General features: G+C 47.4%; 1 protein-coding gene across 2 annotated transcripts in view; it reads right to left on the bottom strand.

The window, feature by feature from the left end:
* MYL3 (myosin light chain 3) overlaps nucleotides 1-13,884 on the bottom strand; it is a 34,526-nt gene that overhangs the window by 12,736 nt on the left and 7,906 nt on the right. For both annotated transcript variants that reach the window (XM_083467278.1, XM_083467277.1), the window contains exons 2-4: nucleotides 10,800-10,827; nucleotides 3,857-4,006; nucleotides 2,720-2,893 (exon numbers count right to left, since the gene is read on the bottom strand). In XM_083467278.1, the coding sequence (XP_083323404.1) occupies nucleotides 2,720-2,893; nucleotides 3,857-4,006; nucleotides 10,800-10,827 (352 nt within the window). The remainder of the gene's footprint in view (nucleotides 1-2,719; nucleotides 2,894-3,856; nucleotides 4,007-10,799; nucleotides 10,828-13,884) is intronic.

The raw sequence follows: 13,884 nt of genomic DNA, 5'->3' as shown, positions 1-13,884 counted from the left end.
AGGATTGTAAAATCAGTGAAATGTAGAAACCTGAAAAGTATAAATAATTTTTAAATAGATAAAGGAATGTAATATGTATGTTACAGAAATCAGTATTATGTTTAAGGCAGTAGAAAAAGGATTTGAAGAGAAACATCATGAAAGGAAGGATGGATGTCAAAATGGCTCAGAGACTTTTTATCTGACTGTCTACCATGGCATTCCCTCTTCAATCAAAATGAGGAATTTCAGAGTGCTTAGAGCAACATCTTCCAGCTCACAGTCTTTGGTCCCTCAAGATTAACTGTGATCTCCAAGCAGGAACAAAGCCGGAAAATTCAGAAACCCTGAAGTCATCATTTGTCCCGCTCGACTTTGATCACAGCATCCGGCTGGAGAATTCCTTATCCCAATAACTTCATTTTTTTTGCAAAGAAAAGGGAAATGAAGGACAAGTTTTTCTAGCCCTCAAGACTGCAAAGAGAGCTGTTTGCATATATTTTATTTTTAACCAATTAAACTTTTTATTGCACTAGCAGTAGGCCATGGCATCATTCAGAAGGAGAACAAAAAAGGGGGGGAGGGAAAAAACAACAACAATAACCATAAAAATAATCAGGCACAGACATACAATAAAACCGCAGTCACGGCTACTAAAATTATTTGTTGCATTAAATAGAATAGAATAGTTGTTGCATTAAATAGAATAGAATAGAATAGCAGAAGATTCTCAGGGGAGATGTGCCAAATTAAATATCCCCTTTGCAGGACCAGAGATTCTTGGAGGACTGGAGTAAATATTTGAACTATTTGAAAAGCAATTGCAATAAACAGCTTACTCTAGTAGGACTGCAAGAAGTTTTGTAAGGGGGACTGTGCGAAATATTGCAGAGAAGATTATGAAGAGAGTTATTAGTTGAGGACGATTAAAAGTAATAGAAAAATTAAGAAATGTAGATAAAGTGATAAAGATTGAAAAATCTTCAGAGGTGGCCGATGGAAGTCCAAAACATTGTATAAGATAAGAAAATATGTTAAATGATGGTTGAAAATGATGTGTGTGTGTGTGTGTGGATGCGGCTGGCGCTGTGGGTTAAACCACAGAGCCTAGGACTTGCCGATCAGAAGGTCGGCGGTTCGAATCCCCGCAACGGGGTGAGCTCCCATTGCATGGTCCCTGCTCCTGCCAACCTAGCAGTTCGAAAGCACGTCAAAGTGCAAGTAGATAAATAGGTACCACTCCGGCGTTTCCGTGTGCTGCTCTGGCTCGCCAGAAGCGGCTTAGTCCTGCTGGCCGCATGACCCGGAAGCTGTACGCCGGCTCCCTCAGCCAATAAAGCGAGATGAGCGCCACAACCCCAGAGTCGGTCAAGACTGGACCTAATGGTCAGGGGTCCCTTTACACACACACATACATTAAGACACATGGCAACCTTCTACATATCTGGATATACCTTACAGGGTCTCTCTCCTGTCAGCAATTGCGCTGCAGCATTCTGCACTAACGGCAGGGTCTGAACAAGAACGAGGAGAGCCTTGCATAATGAGCACAAGAAAGGCATATCCTGGCATAAACTGTGCATGAAAATATATATACTGGAGACAGTAACATGCAAAAAATGCACTCTGTTAGGGAACAAACACTTTGCGAAAGTGTACGAATTCGGCAAAAATTGCACGTGAACACGTGTATATTTTTGCACCCAATTGCTGGTGTGTTTTTTGGGGGGGGCTTTGAAAATGTCAACCATAAATTGACATGGAAATGTGGAGAACTTAACAGAAGACTGGGGAGGGGGGGGGGGAGAGAACCCAAAATTGACCGATTCTCACATCCCTATGCATGATCAAATCCATAATCTTTCAGTGTGGGTGAGGGACATGTGACACCCCCCCTCCTCTCAAATGTTGGAACAAAGTGGAAAAGGTATTGTGGCATTCCTGCCCCTCCATCGTTACACTGTAATTCACAGCACCACCTGTCTGTGGCCAAGTGAACTTCAGCGTGACGACACCCTTACACGCTTGTTATACGTTACGATTAGATCAATATATATCAGAAAATGTATACTGCTAGCTTACATTGTGAACTGCTCTGAGATCTTGTGTTGAATGGCGGTATATGCCGTATTTTTCGCCCCATAGGACACACCGCCCCATAGGATGCACCTAGTTTTTTTGGGGGGGGGGAATAAAGAAAAAAAATTATTTCCCCCCCAGGCACGGGCTGGCCCGGGGGAAGCCCAAGCTTCCCCCGACCCCAGACCCCAGAACAGCCTGCTATCCGCAAGCCTAGGGAGCCGCGGTGGTCTCCCCAGGCTTACGGAGAGCTGCGCGAAGCCCGGGCGCACTCTTCAGCGCGCCCCAGGCTTCGGAATACAGGCAGCTCCGCGCAACCCTCGGGAGCCTGGCACGGCTTCGCGCTGGGCTCCCTAGGGTTGCGCAGAGCTTCCTGAAGCCTGCATTCGCCCCATAGGACACACGCACATTTCCCCTTAATTTTTGGAGGGGAAAAAGTGCGTCCTATAGGGTGAAAAATAAGGTAAATCTTAATGATGATAATGATCCTTCCAACTATGTATTTATTTTATTTCTTAAATCTATATACCACCCTTCATCTGAAAATCTCAAGGCAGTTCACAAGATAAAAAATACAGGACAAAAGCCACAGTTCTGTGAGTCTACGATTCCAGCAAAATCGGCTTAGAGGGCCGTGTTGTAGGACTAGAGATCCGCTCACCCAGAGTGGCCAAAACATGGCGAAGTTCGGCTCCCATGACCTTGCCGTTCCCTTCCTTGTCGAAAACCCTCAGGCCTTCCACGAAATCCTCGTAGGTCCCAGTGTCTTTGGCTTTGGAGATGTGCTGGAGCATGGGCAGGAAGGTGTCAAAGTCTAACATCTTGTTGTTCATTTCTGAGGATGGACAAACAGGAAACCGGATTAGAGCTGGCCATCTGTTTCAAATACAAGTTAAGGATGCAAACGATAAGGGATGAGGGGAACACCCAAAATATAACAGGAAGGCTCTGAGATCACGGTAAGGGATACATCATCACCACTGCCGCCACCACCATCTTATTTTATTATTTATACCCCACCCATCTGGCTGGGTTTCCCCAGCCCCTCTGGGCAGCTCCTAACAGAAAATTAAAAACACGATAACACATCAAACATGAAAAAATTCCCTAAACAGGGCTGCCTTCAGATGTCTTCTAAAAGTCAGATAGTTGTTTATTTCCTTGACATATGGTGGGAGGGTGTTCCACAAGGTGGGCGCCACCACAGAGAAGGCCCTCTGCCTGGTTCCCTGTAACCTCACTTCTCACAGGGAGGGAACCACCAGAAGGCCCTTGGAGTTGGACGTCAGTGCATAGCTGTCAACTTTTCCCTTTTTTTAAGGAAAATTCCCTTATTCCGAATAGGATTCCTCACAAGAAAAGGAAAAAGTTGACAGCTATGCCTCAGTGTCCGGGCGTTCCACAGGGCGGGCGCCACCACCAAGAAGGCCCTCTGCCTGGTTCCCTGTAACCTCACTCATCTCAGGGAGGGAACCGCCAGAAGGCCCTCAGAGCTGGACCTCAGTGTCCGGGCAGAACGATGGGGGTGGAGACGCTCCTTCAGGTATACTGGGCCAAGGCCATTTAGGGCTTTCAACGTCAGCACCAACACTTTGAATTGTGCTCGGAAACGTACTGGGAGCCAATGAAGGTCTTTCAGGACTGGTGTTACACATAGATGGTGTGTGATGGAATAAAATGTCAGAGTGAGACCCCTCCTCAATAACCTGTAGCTCAACCAACACTCCTAAGACAGATCTAGAAGTGAAACCTGTCCGGTGAAGTTGCCGTCACGAAAACAGGACAAGATGTCTCTCACCATCAGGTTTGGGCCGGCCGAGGACCTTGAGAACTTCCGCCTGGGTGGGATTTGTCCCGCAAGCCCTCAAGACGTCTCCGCACTGCGCGTACGTGATTTTCCCTTCCCCTTTCGGAGTTCGGTCGAAGAGCATGAAGACTTCCTTGAATTCTGTATAGGAGAGGGGAAACACACAAAATGTTTGGTGAGGAAGCGGGAGAGATGGCTCAGGAAGTCAGGAGAGAAGAAAGGAAGGGAAAGGTAACAAGGAATGGATACGACCGCAGAAAAAGTTTCACTTGTTTATGAAAAAGACAAGCCTTCATTAAGCATTATTATTTTCAAGAGATCCTGACCCCCTGTGTTTTGCTTCAGTTTTTATTTTTATTTTTATTTTTATGAACTTCGCTGTTGATCTTGATATCAGAGATGTTTACATTCTATCTCCTGTGGACATCCTGGAGGAACTGCAACAGAGAAAGAACCAGGTCAGGAGGCTAGGAAAAATCAGGATTTGCTCAGAAACCCATGTCAGAGTTTGACCTCTGAAGCGTTCCAGGGCAGGACAGCAGTCCTCAGTGCAAAATAAAAAAATAAAAAATGAAAACACCACAAGCACACCCCACTTCGTCTCTAACATCTCTATAATTAAATAGGCATTGTGGGCATCTGTGGCAATGTGGGTTCATTAGCTAATGGCTAGTGAGGTGGTGCTGTGGGTTAAACCACAGAGCCTAGGACTTGCCGATCAGAAGGTCGGCGGTTCGAATCCCCGCGACGGGGTGAGCTCCCGTTACTCAGTCCCTGCTCCTGCCAACCTAGCAGTTCGAAAGCACGTCAAAGTGCAAGTAGATAAATAGGTACTGCTCCGGCGGGAAGGTAAACGGTGTTTCCATGCGCTGCTCTGGTTCGCCAGAAGCGGCTTAGTCATGCTGGCCACATGACCCGGAAGCTGTACGCCGGCTACCTCGGCCAATAAAGCGAGATGAGCACCGCAACCCCAGAGTCGGCCACGACTGGACCTAATGGTCAGGGGTCCCTTTACCTTTACCTAGTGAGGTAGTCTGTCTGTGTCTGGGTTTTATCACTTCATGCCACAACATTTCTGAATGTCCCCCCACCAAAAAAAAAATCACCGCACATAGAAATGTAGCATATAAGAGCAAAGGGTTCAAGCTAGCCTTCGCCTTCCATGCTACTTTTTTTACTCCAGGGAATGAATCATAGCAGAAGTCTTTGAGAGGCCACATATTCACTCTGAAGTGGTACAGAGGGCAGATCATCTGGGAACCTGGACACAATTATAGGTTGGGCTTACAGGATTGGACGTTCCTGACCTCGTATGTCAGTTGGTTAGAGGATGCTGCTAATACAGTGGAACCTCGAATTACGGATGTAATCCATGATGGAGGCACGTCCACAACCTGCAGCATTCGTATTCTGAAGTGCCGCGTCTGCATAGGCGCTGGCGCAATTTGGCGCTTCTGCGCATGCCCGAGCGGCGAAACCCGGAAGTAACCCGTTCCAGTACTTCTGGGTTTCCCAGAGTCCACAACCCTTAAATACGTAACCTGAAGCCTCCGTAAATGAGGCATGACTAATGCCAAAGTTGTTGTTGTTGTTAATACTACTACTACTACAGTCATACCTCGATGCAGATAAGTAGCCGTGTTGGTCTGCCATAGTCAAAATAAAAAAAATCCTTCCAGTAGCACCTTAAAGACCAACTAAGTTAGTTCTTGGTATGAGCTTTCGTGTGCATGCACACTTCTTCAGATACACTTCAGATACAGAAGTGTGCATGCACACGAAAGCTCATACCAAGAACTAACTTAGTTGGTCTTTAAGGTGCTACTGGAAGGAATTTTTTTATTTAGTCATACCTCGAGTTACAGATGCTTCGGGTTGCGTGATTTCGGGTTGCGCACTGCACTGTGCAGATGTGGCGCTGCGGGTTGCAGACTCTGCGGGTTGCGAATGTGCTTCCCGCACGCATCATGTTTGCAACCCGAGTGTCCACTGTATTAGTATTTATAAGCTGTTTGTCTCCTTCATGGATCAGTGCCTTGCTGTGGCGAAGGGGCTTGAATAACTCAGAGAAGCTATGAGCTATGTCATGCAGGGCCACCCAAGATGGACAGGTCATAGTGGAGAGTTTTGACCAAACGTGATCCACCTGGAGCAGGAACCGGCAAGCCACTCCAGTATCCCTGCCAAGAAAATTCCATGGACAAAGACAACAGGCATATAAAAGTTATGACACTGGAAGATGAACCCCTCAGGTCGGAAGGCGTCAAACATGCTACTGAGGAAGAGCAGAGGACAAGTACAAGTAGATCCAGAGCTGATGAAGCGGCTGGGCCAAAGCCAAAAGGACGCTCAGTTCGAGAGCTGGACCATAAAGAAGGCTGGTCGCCGAAGAATTGATGCTTTTGAATTCTGGTGCTGGAGGAGACTCTTGAGAGTCCCATGGACTGCAAGAAGATCCAACCGATCCATTCTGAAGGAACTCAGCCCTGAGTGCTCACTGGAAGGACAGATCCTGAAGCTGAGGCTCCAAGACTTTGGCCACCTCATGAGAAGAGAAGGCTCCCTGGAAAATACCCTGATGTTGGGAAAGATGGAGGGCACAAGGAGAAGGGGATGACGGAGGACGAGATGGTTGGACAGTGTTCTCGAAGCTACCAGCATGAGTTTGACCAAACTGCGGGAGGCAGTGGAGGACAGGAGTGCCTGGCGTGCTCTGGTCCAGGGGGTCACAAAGAGGTGGACACGACTAAACGACTAAACAACAACAACAAGCCATCTCCAAGCACACTATAAAACCCACTGAAAATCTTTGGGTTCATTACTGGGTGGTTGGGTTTGTTTTGTTTTGAAGGTTAACCTACCTCACAAAGACAGAAAGAGTGGGTGAGTAGAGAAACAAAAGGACTCAGAGCTCATTCTAACAGCTTGCTGGTAATGCCAAGGCTGTTCAATCCCTTTAAGGGACAGGTGTATATTCCAGCATTGCAGGGGGTTGGACTAGATCGCCAGGGTCCCCTTCCAACTCTATGATTCTATTTTTTTTTTTTAGGAGATATTTATTAAGATTTTCAAAGTGTTACAAAATAAAAAAGTAAGAAAATACAAAATAAAAATAGTTAAAAACAACTCATTCTTTCCATTACTCATTTTTCATTAGCTTATTTCCCGGACCTCCTCACGCCTCCCTTTTTTGTATTCCAGTTCAGTTTGTTGGTTCAGCAAATCCTTACCCTCTTTGTTTATCCTAGTCTTTAATCTTAAGCTATTGTAACATTAAATTTTTACCTATTAATAACCCATTTTTCATATTCCTTTATAGTATTACAGCTGAAAACCCCTTAATTTCTATCCAACATCATTCTAACATTCATTAATTTTACAATATTTCTGTAAATACAATTAGCTTGCAGCTGCTGCTCTTTGTTAATTGCTACACACTGCTGCGCCTTGAATTTCTTTTGGAGGGGTATTATGTTACAGATTTATACTTTAATTGTATGTTTTGGTAAACCATCCCCTGGCTTATGCAAAGGGGCAGTCTATGAATCGCCTCTAATTCAAACTTTCCCAACCCGGCACTTTCCAAATGACTACAGCTCCAAGCCAGTTTGCAGACATTAGGTGGCCATCTGTCATGGATGCTTCAACAGAGATTCCTGAATTGCAGGAGGTTGAATGAGATAACCCTTGGAATCTCTTCCAACTCTTCAATTCAACGATTCTGTGATTTCTACCCGGCACAATTGCCATTTCGACCCTGAAATCGCAACACTTTGATGCAGCCTCCCTCGCAGAGTTTGCCTAATGAAAGCTTCTATTCTCACCCTGTTGTCTGCAAAGAATCCCGGATGCAAAGCCTGTTATTTCATTTTTTTAACAAGGGAACACGATGGCGGCAGCGGCGGCAGCTCCCACTCCCTGGCAGCTGAACAAACACGGAAACTTTTCAAAAGAATAATAATGAAAAATAAAAATATCAGCCTCTTCTTCTGCTTTCACTTGGGCCTATCATTATCTAAACTCCTCGTCAGCAGGATCCGCTGGGTTCATGGAGGAGCTATTGAGAAAAAGCTCTGGCTTTGCTGACCACAGACAGTGGGACTGGGGTTGTGGGGAACGTTTTCCCTAGAGAAGGAGAAAAGGCTTCAGGAAGGCAATCTGGGTCAAATCCCCCGGAAGCCCCAGAGCAATGATCATATCCAATTTGTCTCGCCTAGAGACCTGGACCATAAAGAAGGCTGATCGCCGAAGACTTGATGCTTTTGAATTCTGGTGCTGGAGGAGACTCTTGAGAGTCCCATGGACTGCAAGAAGATCAAACCTCTCCATTCTGAAGGAAATCAGCCCTGAGTGCTCACTGGAAGGACAGATCCTGAAGCTGAGGCTCCAAGACTTTGGCCACCTCATGAGAAGAGAAGACTCCCTGGAAAAGACCCTGATGTTGGGAAAGATGGAGGGCAGAAGGAGAAGGGGACGGCAGAGGACGAGATGGTGGGACAGTGTTCTCGAAGCTACCAGCATGGGTTTGACCGAACTGGGGGAGGCAGTGGAAGACAGGAGTGCCTGGCGTGCTCTGGTCCAGGGGCTCACGAAGAGTCAGACACGACTAAACAACAACAACCAGTTGTTGGAAGCCACAGAAGGGAAGAGTGGCTCTTTGGCTTAAATCCTGCTTCTTGCATGTTCCCCAAAGGCACCTGTTTGGCCACTGTGGGAACAGGATGCTGGAATAAAGCGGTCCTTGGCCTGTGGGAAACCCACAAGCAGGACACAAATTCAAGATCCTTCTCCCTTCCCGTGGCTTCCAGCAAATCATAGAATCTTAGAATTGGAAGGGACCTAAGGATCATCTAGTCCAACCCTCTGCAATGCTGAAATCTCAGCTAAAGCATCCATGAGATGGCCATCCAACATCTGCTTTAATACCTCCAGGGAAGGAGAGTCCACAACCTCCCATGGGAGTCTTTCCCACTTTTCCAACAGCTCAGAAAGTTTCCCCAAATGTTTTGTCAGAATCTCCTTCCTTGTCACTTGAAGCCATGGGTTCGAGTCCTACCGTCCAGAGCAGGAGAAAACAAGCTTGCTCCGTCTTCCACGTGACAGCCCTTGAGATATTTGAAGATGGCTCTCATATATCTCCTCTCAGTCTCCTCTTTTCCAGGCTAAACATCCCCAGCTCCTTCAACCGTTCCTCATAAGGCTTCATTTCTGGACCCTTCATGCCTATTGGTCATGGAGAGACATCTCCTCCACAGAAGGTCTGCCTTTGCAACGAGCCGAAAGCAGGAGAAAGAAAAAAGGAGTCATAGAATCATAGAATCATAGAATCATAGAGTTGGAAGAGACCACAAGGGCCATCGAGTCCAACCCCCTGCCAAGCAGGAAACACCATCAGAGCACTCCTGACATATGGTTGTCAAGCCTCTGCTTAAAGACCTCCAAAGTAGGAGACTCCACCACACTCCTTGGCAGCAAATTCCACTGTCAAACAGCTCTTACTGTCAGGAAGTTCTTCCTAATGTTTAGGTGGAATCTTCTTTCTTGTAGTTTGGATCCATTGCTCCGTGTCCGCTTCTCTGGAGCAGCAGAAAACAACCTTTCTCCCTCCTCTATGTGACATCCTTTTATATATTTGAACATGGCTATCATATCACCCCTTAACCTCCTCTTCTCCAGGCTAAACATGCCCAGCTCCCTTAGCCGTTCCTCATAAGGCATCGTTTCCAGGCCTTTGACCATTTTGGTTGCCCTCCTCTGGACACGTTCCAGTTTGTCAGTGTCCTTCTTGAACTGTGGTGCCCAGAACTGGACACAGTACTCCAGGTGAGGTCTGACCAGAGCAGAATACAGTGGCACTATTACTTCCCTTGATCTAGATGCTATACTCCTATTGATGCAGCCCAGAATTGCATTGGCTTTTTTAGCTGCCGCGTCACACTGTTGGCTCATGCCAAGTTTGTGGTCAACCAAGACTCCTAGATCCTTTTCACATGTACTGCTCTCAAGCCAGGTGTCTTTCGAGAGGCGCTGCATCCTTGAGACACACCCATGCCAGATTTTGCAAAGGGGCGGGGTGGGGGGAGCCAAAACATTTTAATCTAAAGAGCGTATGGAAACAGATGAGGTTGTTGTTTGGGCTGTCAAACGCTGGGGAGGAAAGTTGTGCAGAACAGGGGTGGTCTGGCATGTGGCAAATGTGCTTAACACATGAGAGCGTGGGGTGCTGATCCGACACTTTGGGCTTTCCTGGTTTGCAAACTCAAATGCAACCGAGATGATTGAGGCTCCTATGATGGAAGTCTGCTAGCCTGCTCCCTAAAATATCACTGGTTTGCTCATTTCTATATATAGGATGCCTACATTTTGCATGGCAACGTGTGCAAATGGCTTGAGATACCTATCAGGTCCATAAATTACCATATAGCATATATTCAACACAAAAAACAGCGACAATTTGTTGTTGATGAAGGACAGCTGGACAAATAAAGGGCCCCATTACCTTCAGTAGCTGAGGGCCGCATCAAACCTAAATCCGGCCCTGATCCAGATCAAGATCAAGGAAAGTCATAGTCCTACTCTATTCTGCCTTGGTCAGACCACACCTGGAATACTGTGTCTAATTCTGGACACCTCAGTTTAAGAAGGATGTTGACAAGCTGGAAGGTGTGCAGATGAGGGCGACCAAGACGGTCAAGGGCCCGGAAACCAAGCCTGATGAGGAACGGTTGAAGGAATTGGGTATCTTCAGCCTGGAGAAGAGGCGACTGAGCGGAGATATGAGAGGCATCTTCAAATATCGCAAAGGTTGCCTCATGGAGGATGGAGCAAATATCTCTATGATTCTATGATGCACTCTCTCTCTCTCTCCATAAAACAACTGTTAACATTGCTTCAGAGAACAGGGGGATTCGTGAAAGACAGAAAAGTTACTAACCTTCAAGCTGTTCATTGCTGAATTCAAGCTGAAAACAGAGAGAGAGAGAGAGAGATTATTCACTATGATGATTCTCCCTGATGTCCCATGACATTGACAAGGCTGACACTTTTTGGTGCGCTCATTTTGCTTCTCTTACTTGAAATGAGTGCTGTGTTGCTTATGCATTTGTCAGGGCTGCTTCCAGATCCTAGCTCACAGAGGATCACGCTAGCCAGCGTTCACTTTATAAAAGTCTTTATTGAGTTACAGTTTCCATTTCCAAGCTGCAGCGTGCAGCCCTACGTCTTAGAAGCTAGACCGGCGAAGCTCCGTCTGAGTCCCCGCCTCCTGTACACCAACTTAATACCCTAGCCTTACTCCACCTTTTCCGCCTGACTGTTCTCCTCTGGGTCCCTCTGCCCCCGGGGTCTCTTCCTTCCTGGACTCTTCCGACGCTGACCCCCCGGACCCTTCTGTCTCCTTGCGGCGGGCTTTAGGACCTGGCTCCCTTTCCGGGCTGCTTACTGCGCCGCCTTCCTGTGCATTTGAACTTGGCGCGCGCGCCCAACCTTCCACTTTCCGCTTGACCGTTTCTTCGCTCCCCGATGGAGGTGTGGCCACTCCTGACTCATACCCTCCCCCCTGTGGCGAGCCGCCGGAACTCGATACCTGGCGCCCTTCCTCTCCACTGCGCTCTGTTGGGGACGCTGGCCCCGATTTCCAACTGCTGCTCTCTGAACCCCCTCTGGTCCCTTCTTCCTGGGGTGTCCCCCTAGGCTCCCCCCTTGCTCTGGCCACTGGCGCTCCTTTCTGTGAATCTTCCGATTCACTGGAAAGGCTCGGAGATCTCGGGTCGTCGTCATCACTCATCCTTTCTTCGGACTCCTCCCGCTCGCTCTCTGTTTCCTCCCTTGCCCTCGCCTCTGCTCCTGAACCCCTGACATCATTAATGACTCCCAGGCTGCGCATCTGGTCCTTCAGGGGCACAGTTACCCCACTCAGGAGCAAGGAGTCTTCCATACCCGCCTGCCCCCTGCCCTCCCAAAACAATACTTCTGTCTTGTCAGGATTCAACCTTAATTGGTCAGCCACCATCCATCCTCCAACCGCCTCCAGACACTCACACAGGACTAAAATGAAGGGGCTTGAAATATCCTCAGAGTCGAGAGTGGATTTCATGGTCTTTATTCAGCTCATAGTGGTGAGGAGGAATGGAAGTTCCCCCGAAATGTCTGCTTTATATACATTATTTACACAATGGGCCCCGCGTGATTGGCTATTTCCGGGATTCTCCTGTAGGCCAATCAGGTTGCGGATTCCCTTCCACCTGGAGCTGGATTGGGTGGCTCCTATGGACCAATCAACTGCTGCATTCTGGATCCTATTGTTCTAGGACCAATCAGACTGCTGCCTTTTGGATCCTATTCAACTCAGTACATGACAGGGCAACAATCAAACCAATATTTCCTTTTGAATGCCTCGTAACCTGTGGGGTTATTTAGCATTTAAATAAACTGTGGAAGGGCCCAAACCATGCCCCTTTCCTGCTCCAAATTTCTTGTTCCATTATCTCAGTGGATGGAGGCAGAAAGCTCAACGTTGGAAAAGGAGATGAGGGCGCCACTCTTCAAGAATTCTGACACAAAGGCAGCGTGTTTGCACGCCCAGGCACACATACAAAGAAAACCTCATCTCATAAAGACACCACAGTCTCTGCTGTGCCTCATTATCCTAAAAGGGAACAGAGACCCTGTAAAGTGTGTCCTCAAACCCTTAAATCTTGCTCCGGGGGTCTTGTGTAACATTTATTCGTCTCAGCAGTTTAAGCAGGTTTCATCAGGAGGTGGAGTTTTAATTTCATTTTACAAACAGCAGCAGGTTTTATATTTAAAAAATAAAATACTCAGGAGAAATGCGGTTCCTTTTGCTAGGACGATTTCCTGGCACAACACCAAGCGAAGAGAATGGGACCCTGGTGTTCCCAAATGTTCCTGGTGCTATTGCAACATGTTTTTGGGAGTCTAATGAGGACTGGCACCTTGAGCGTGTGGTTGTCTGTCTTGTTCTTTGACTCCTAAACTGAGTTGATACAAAGCCTCCATCCTTTGATTTAGAACATGCCTCCATCCTCTTCCACAGCCTGGCAGGAATTAGTGCAAAGCACTGGCAAAGGAGAGGTGCAGACTTTTCGGAGAAATGACGTGGTCTTTTGGCAAGTGCCACAGCCAAAAATATAAAGCATTTCACAGACTGACTGTCCCCCCTGCTAATGGACTTCAGAAACATGATTTCAGATTCCATGCCCTTCCACATTTCTCTGATGAAAATAGGGATGTCCCATTCCATAATGAAAATTTTACTATTTATACCCCGCCCACCTGACTGGGCACTCTGGGCAGCTTCCAACATACCGTATTTTTCGCTCCATAAGATGCACTTTTCCCCTCCTAAAAAGTAAGGGTAAATGTGTGTGCGTCTTATGGAGCGAACGCAGGCTGCACAGCTATCCCAGAAGACAGAACAGTGAGAGGGATCGGTGCGCACCGATCCCTCTTCTGGATTCAGGAATAGCCGCGCGAAGCCTCTTCAGGGCAATGGGAGGAACGCTGCGTAGTGATCCCTCTTGCTGTTCTGACTTCTCTTCACTGGAGAGGCGCTGCGCAGCTTCCCCTCTCTGCGCAGCACCCCTTCAGCAAAGCGGGAGGAGAAATGGAGCCCCTTCTCCCACTGTGCCACTGCGCAATTTCTGTTCTCATCCTGAAGCAAAGTTCTTAACCCGAGGTACTATTTCTGGGTTAGCGGAGTCTTTAACATGAAGCACCTGAAGGGTCTGTAGCCCGAGGTACCACTGTAGTGATGTATGGAAGTGAGAGCTGGACCATAAAGAAGGCTGATCGCCGAAGACTTGATGCTTTTGAATTCTGGTGCTGGAGGAGACTCTTGAGAGTCCCATGGACTGCAAGAGGATCAAACCTCTCCATTCTGAAGGAAATCAGCCCTGAGTGCTCACTGGAAGAACAGATTCCAAAGCTGAGGCTCCAGTCCTTTGGCCACCTCATGAGAAGAGAAGACTCCCTGGAAAAGACCCTGATGTTGGGAAAGA

Source organism: Podarcis liolepis (genome assembly GCF_965112155.1).
Source record: "Podarcis liolepis genome assembly, chromosome: 12".
Taxonomy (NCBI): domain Eukaryota; kingdom Metazoa; phylum Chordata; class Lepidosauria; order Squamata; family Lacertidae; genus Podarcis; species Podarcis liolepis.
This window is presented reverse-complemented; position numbering and strand designations above follow the sequence as displayed.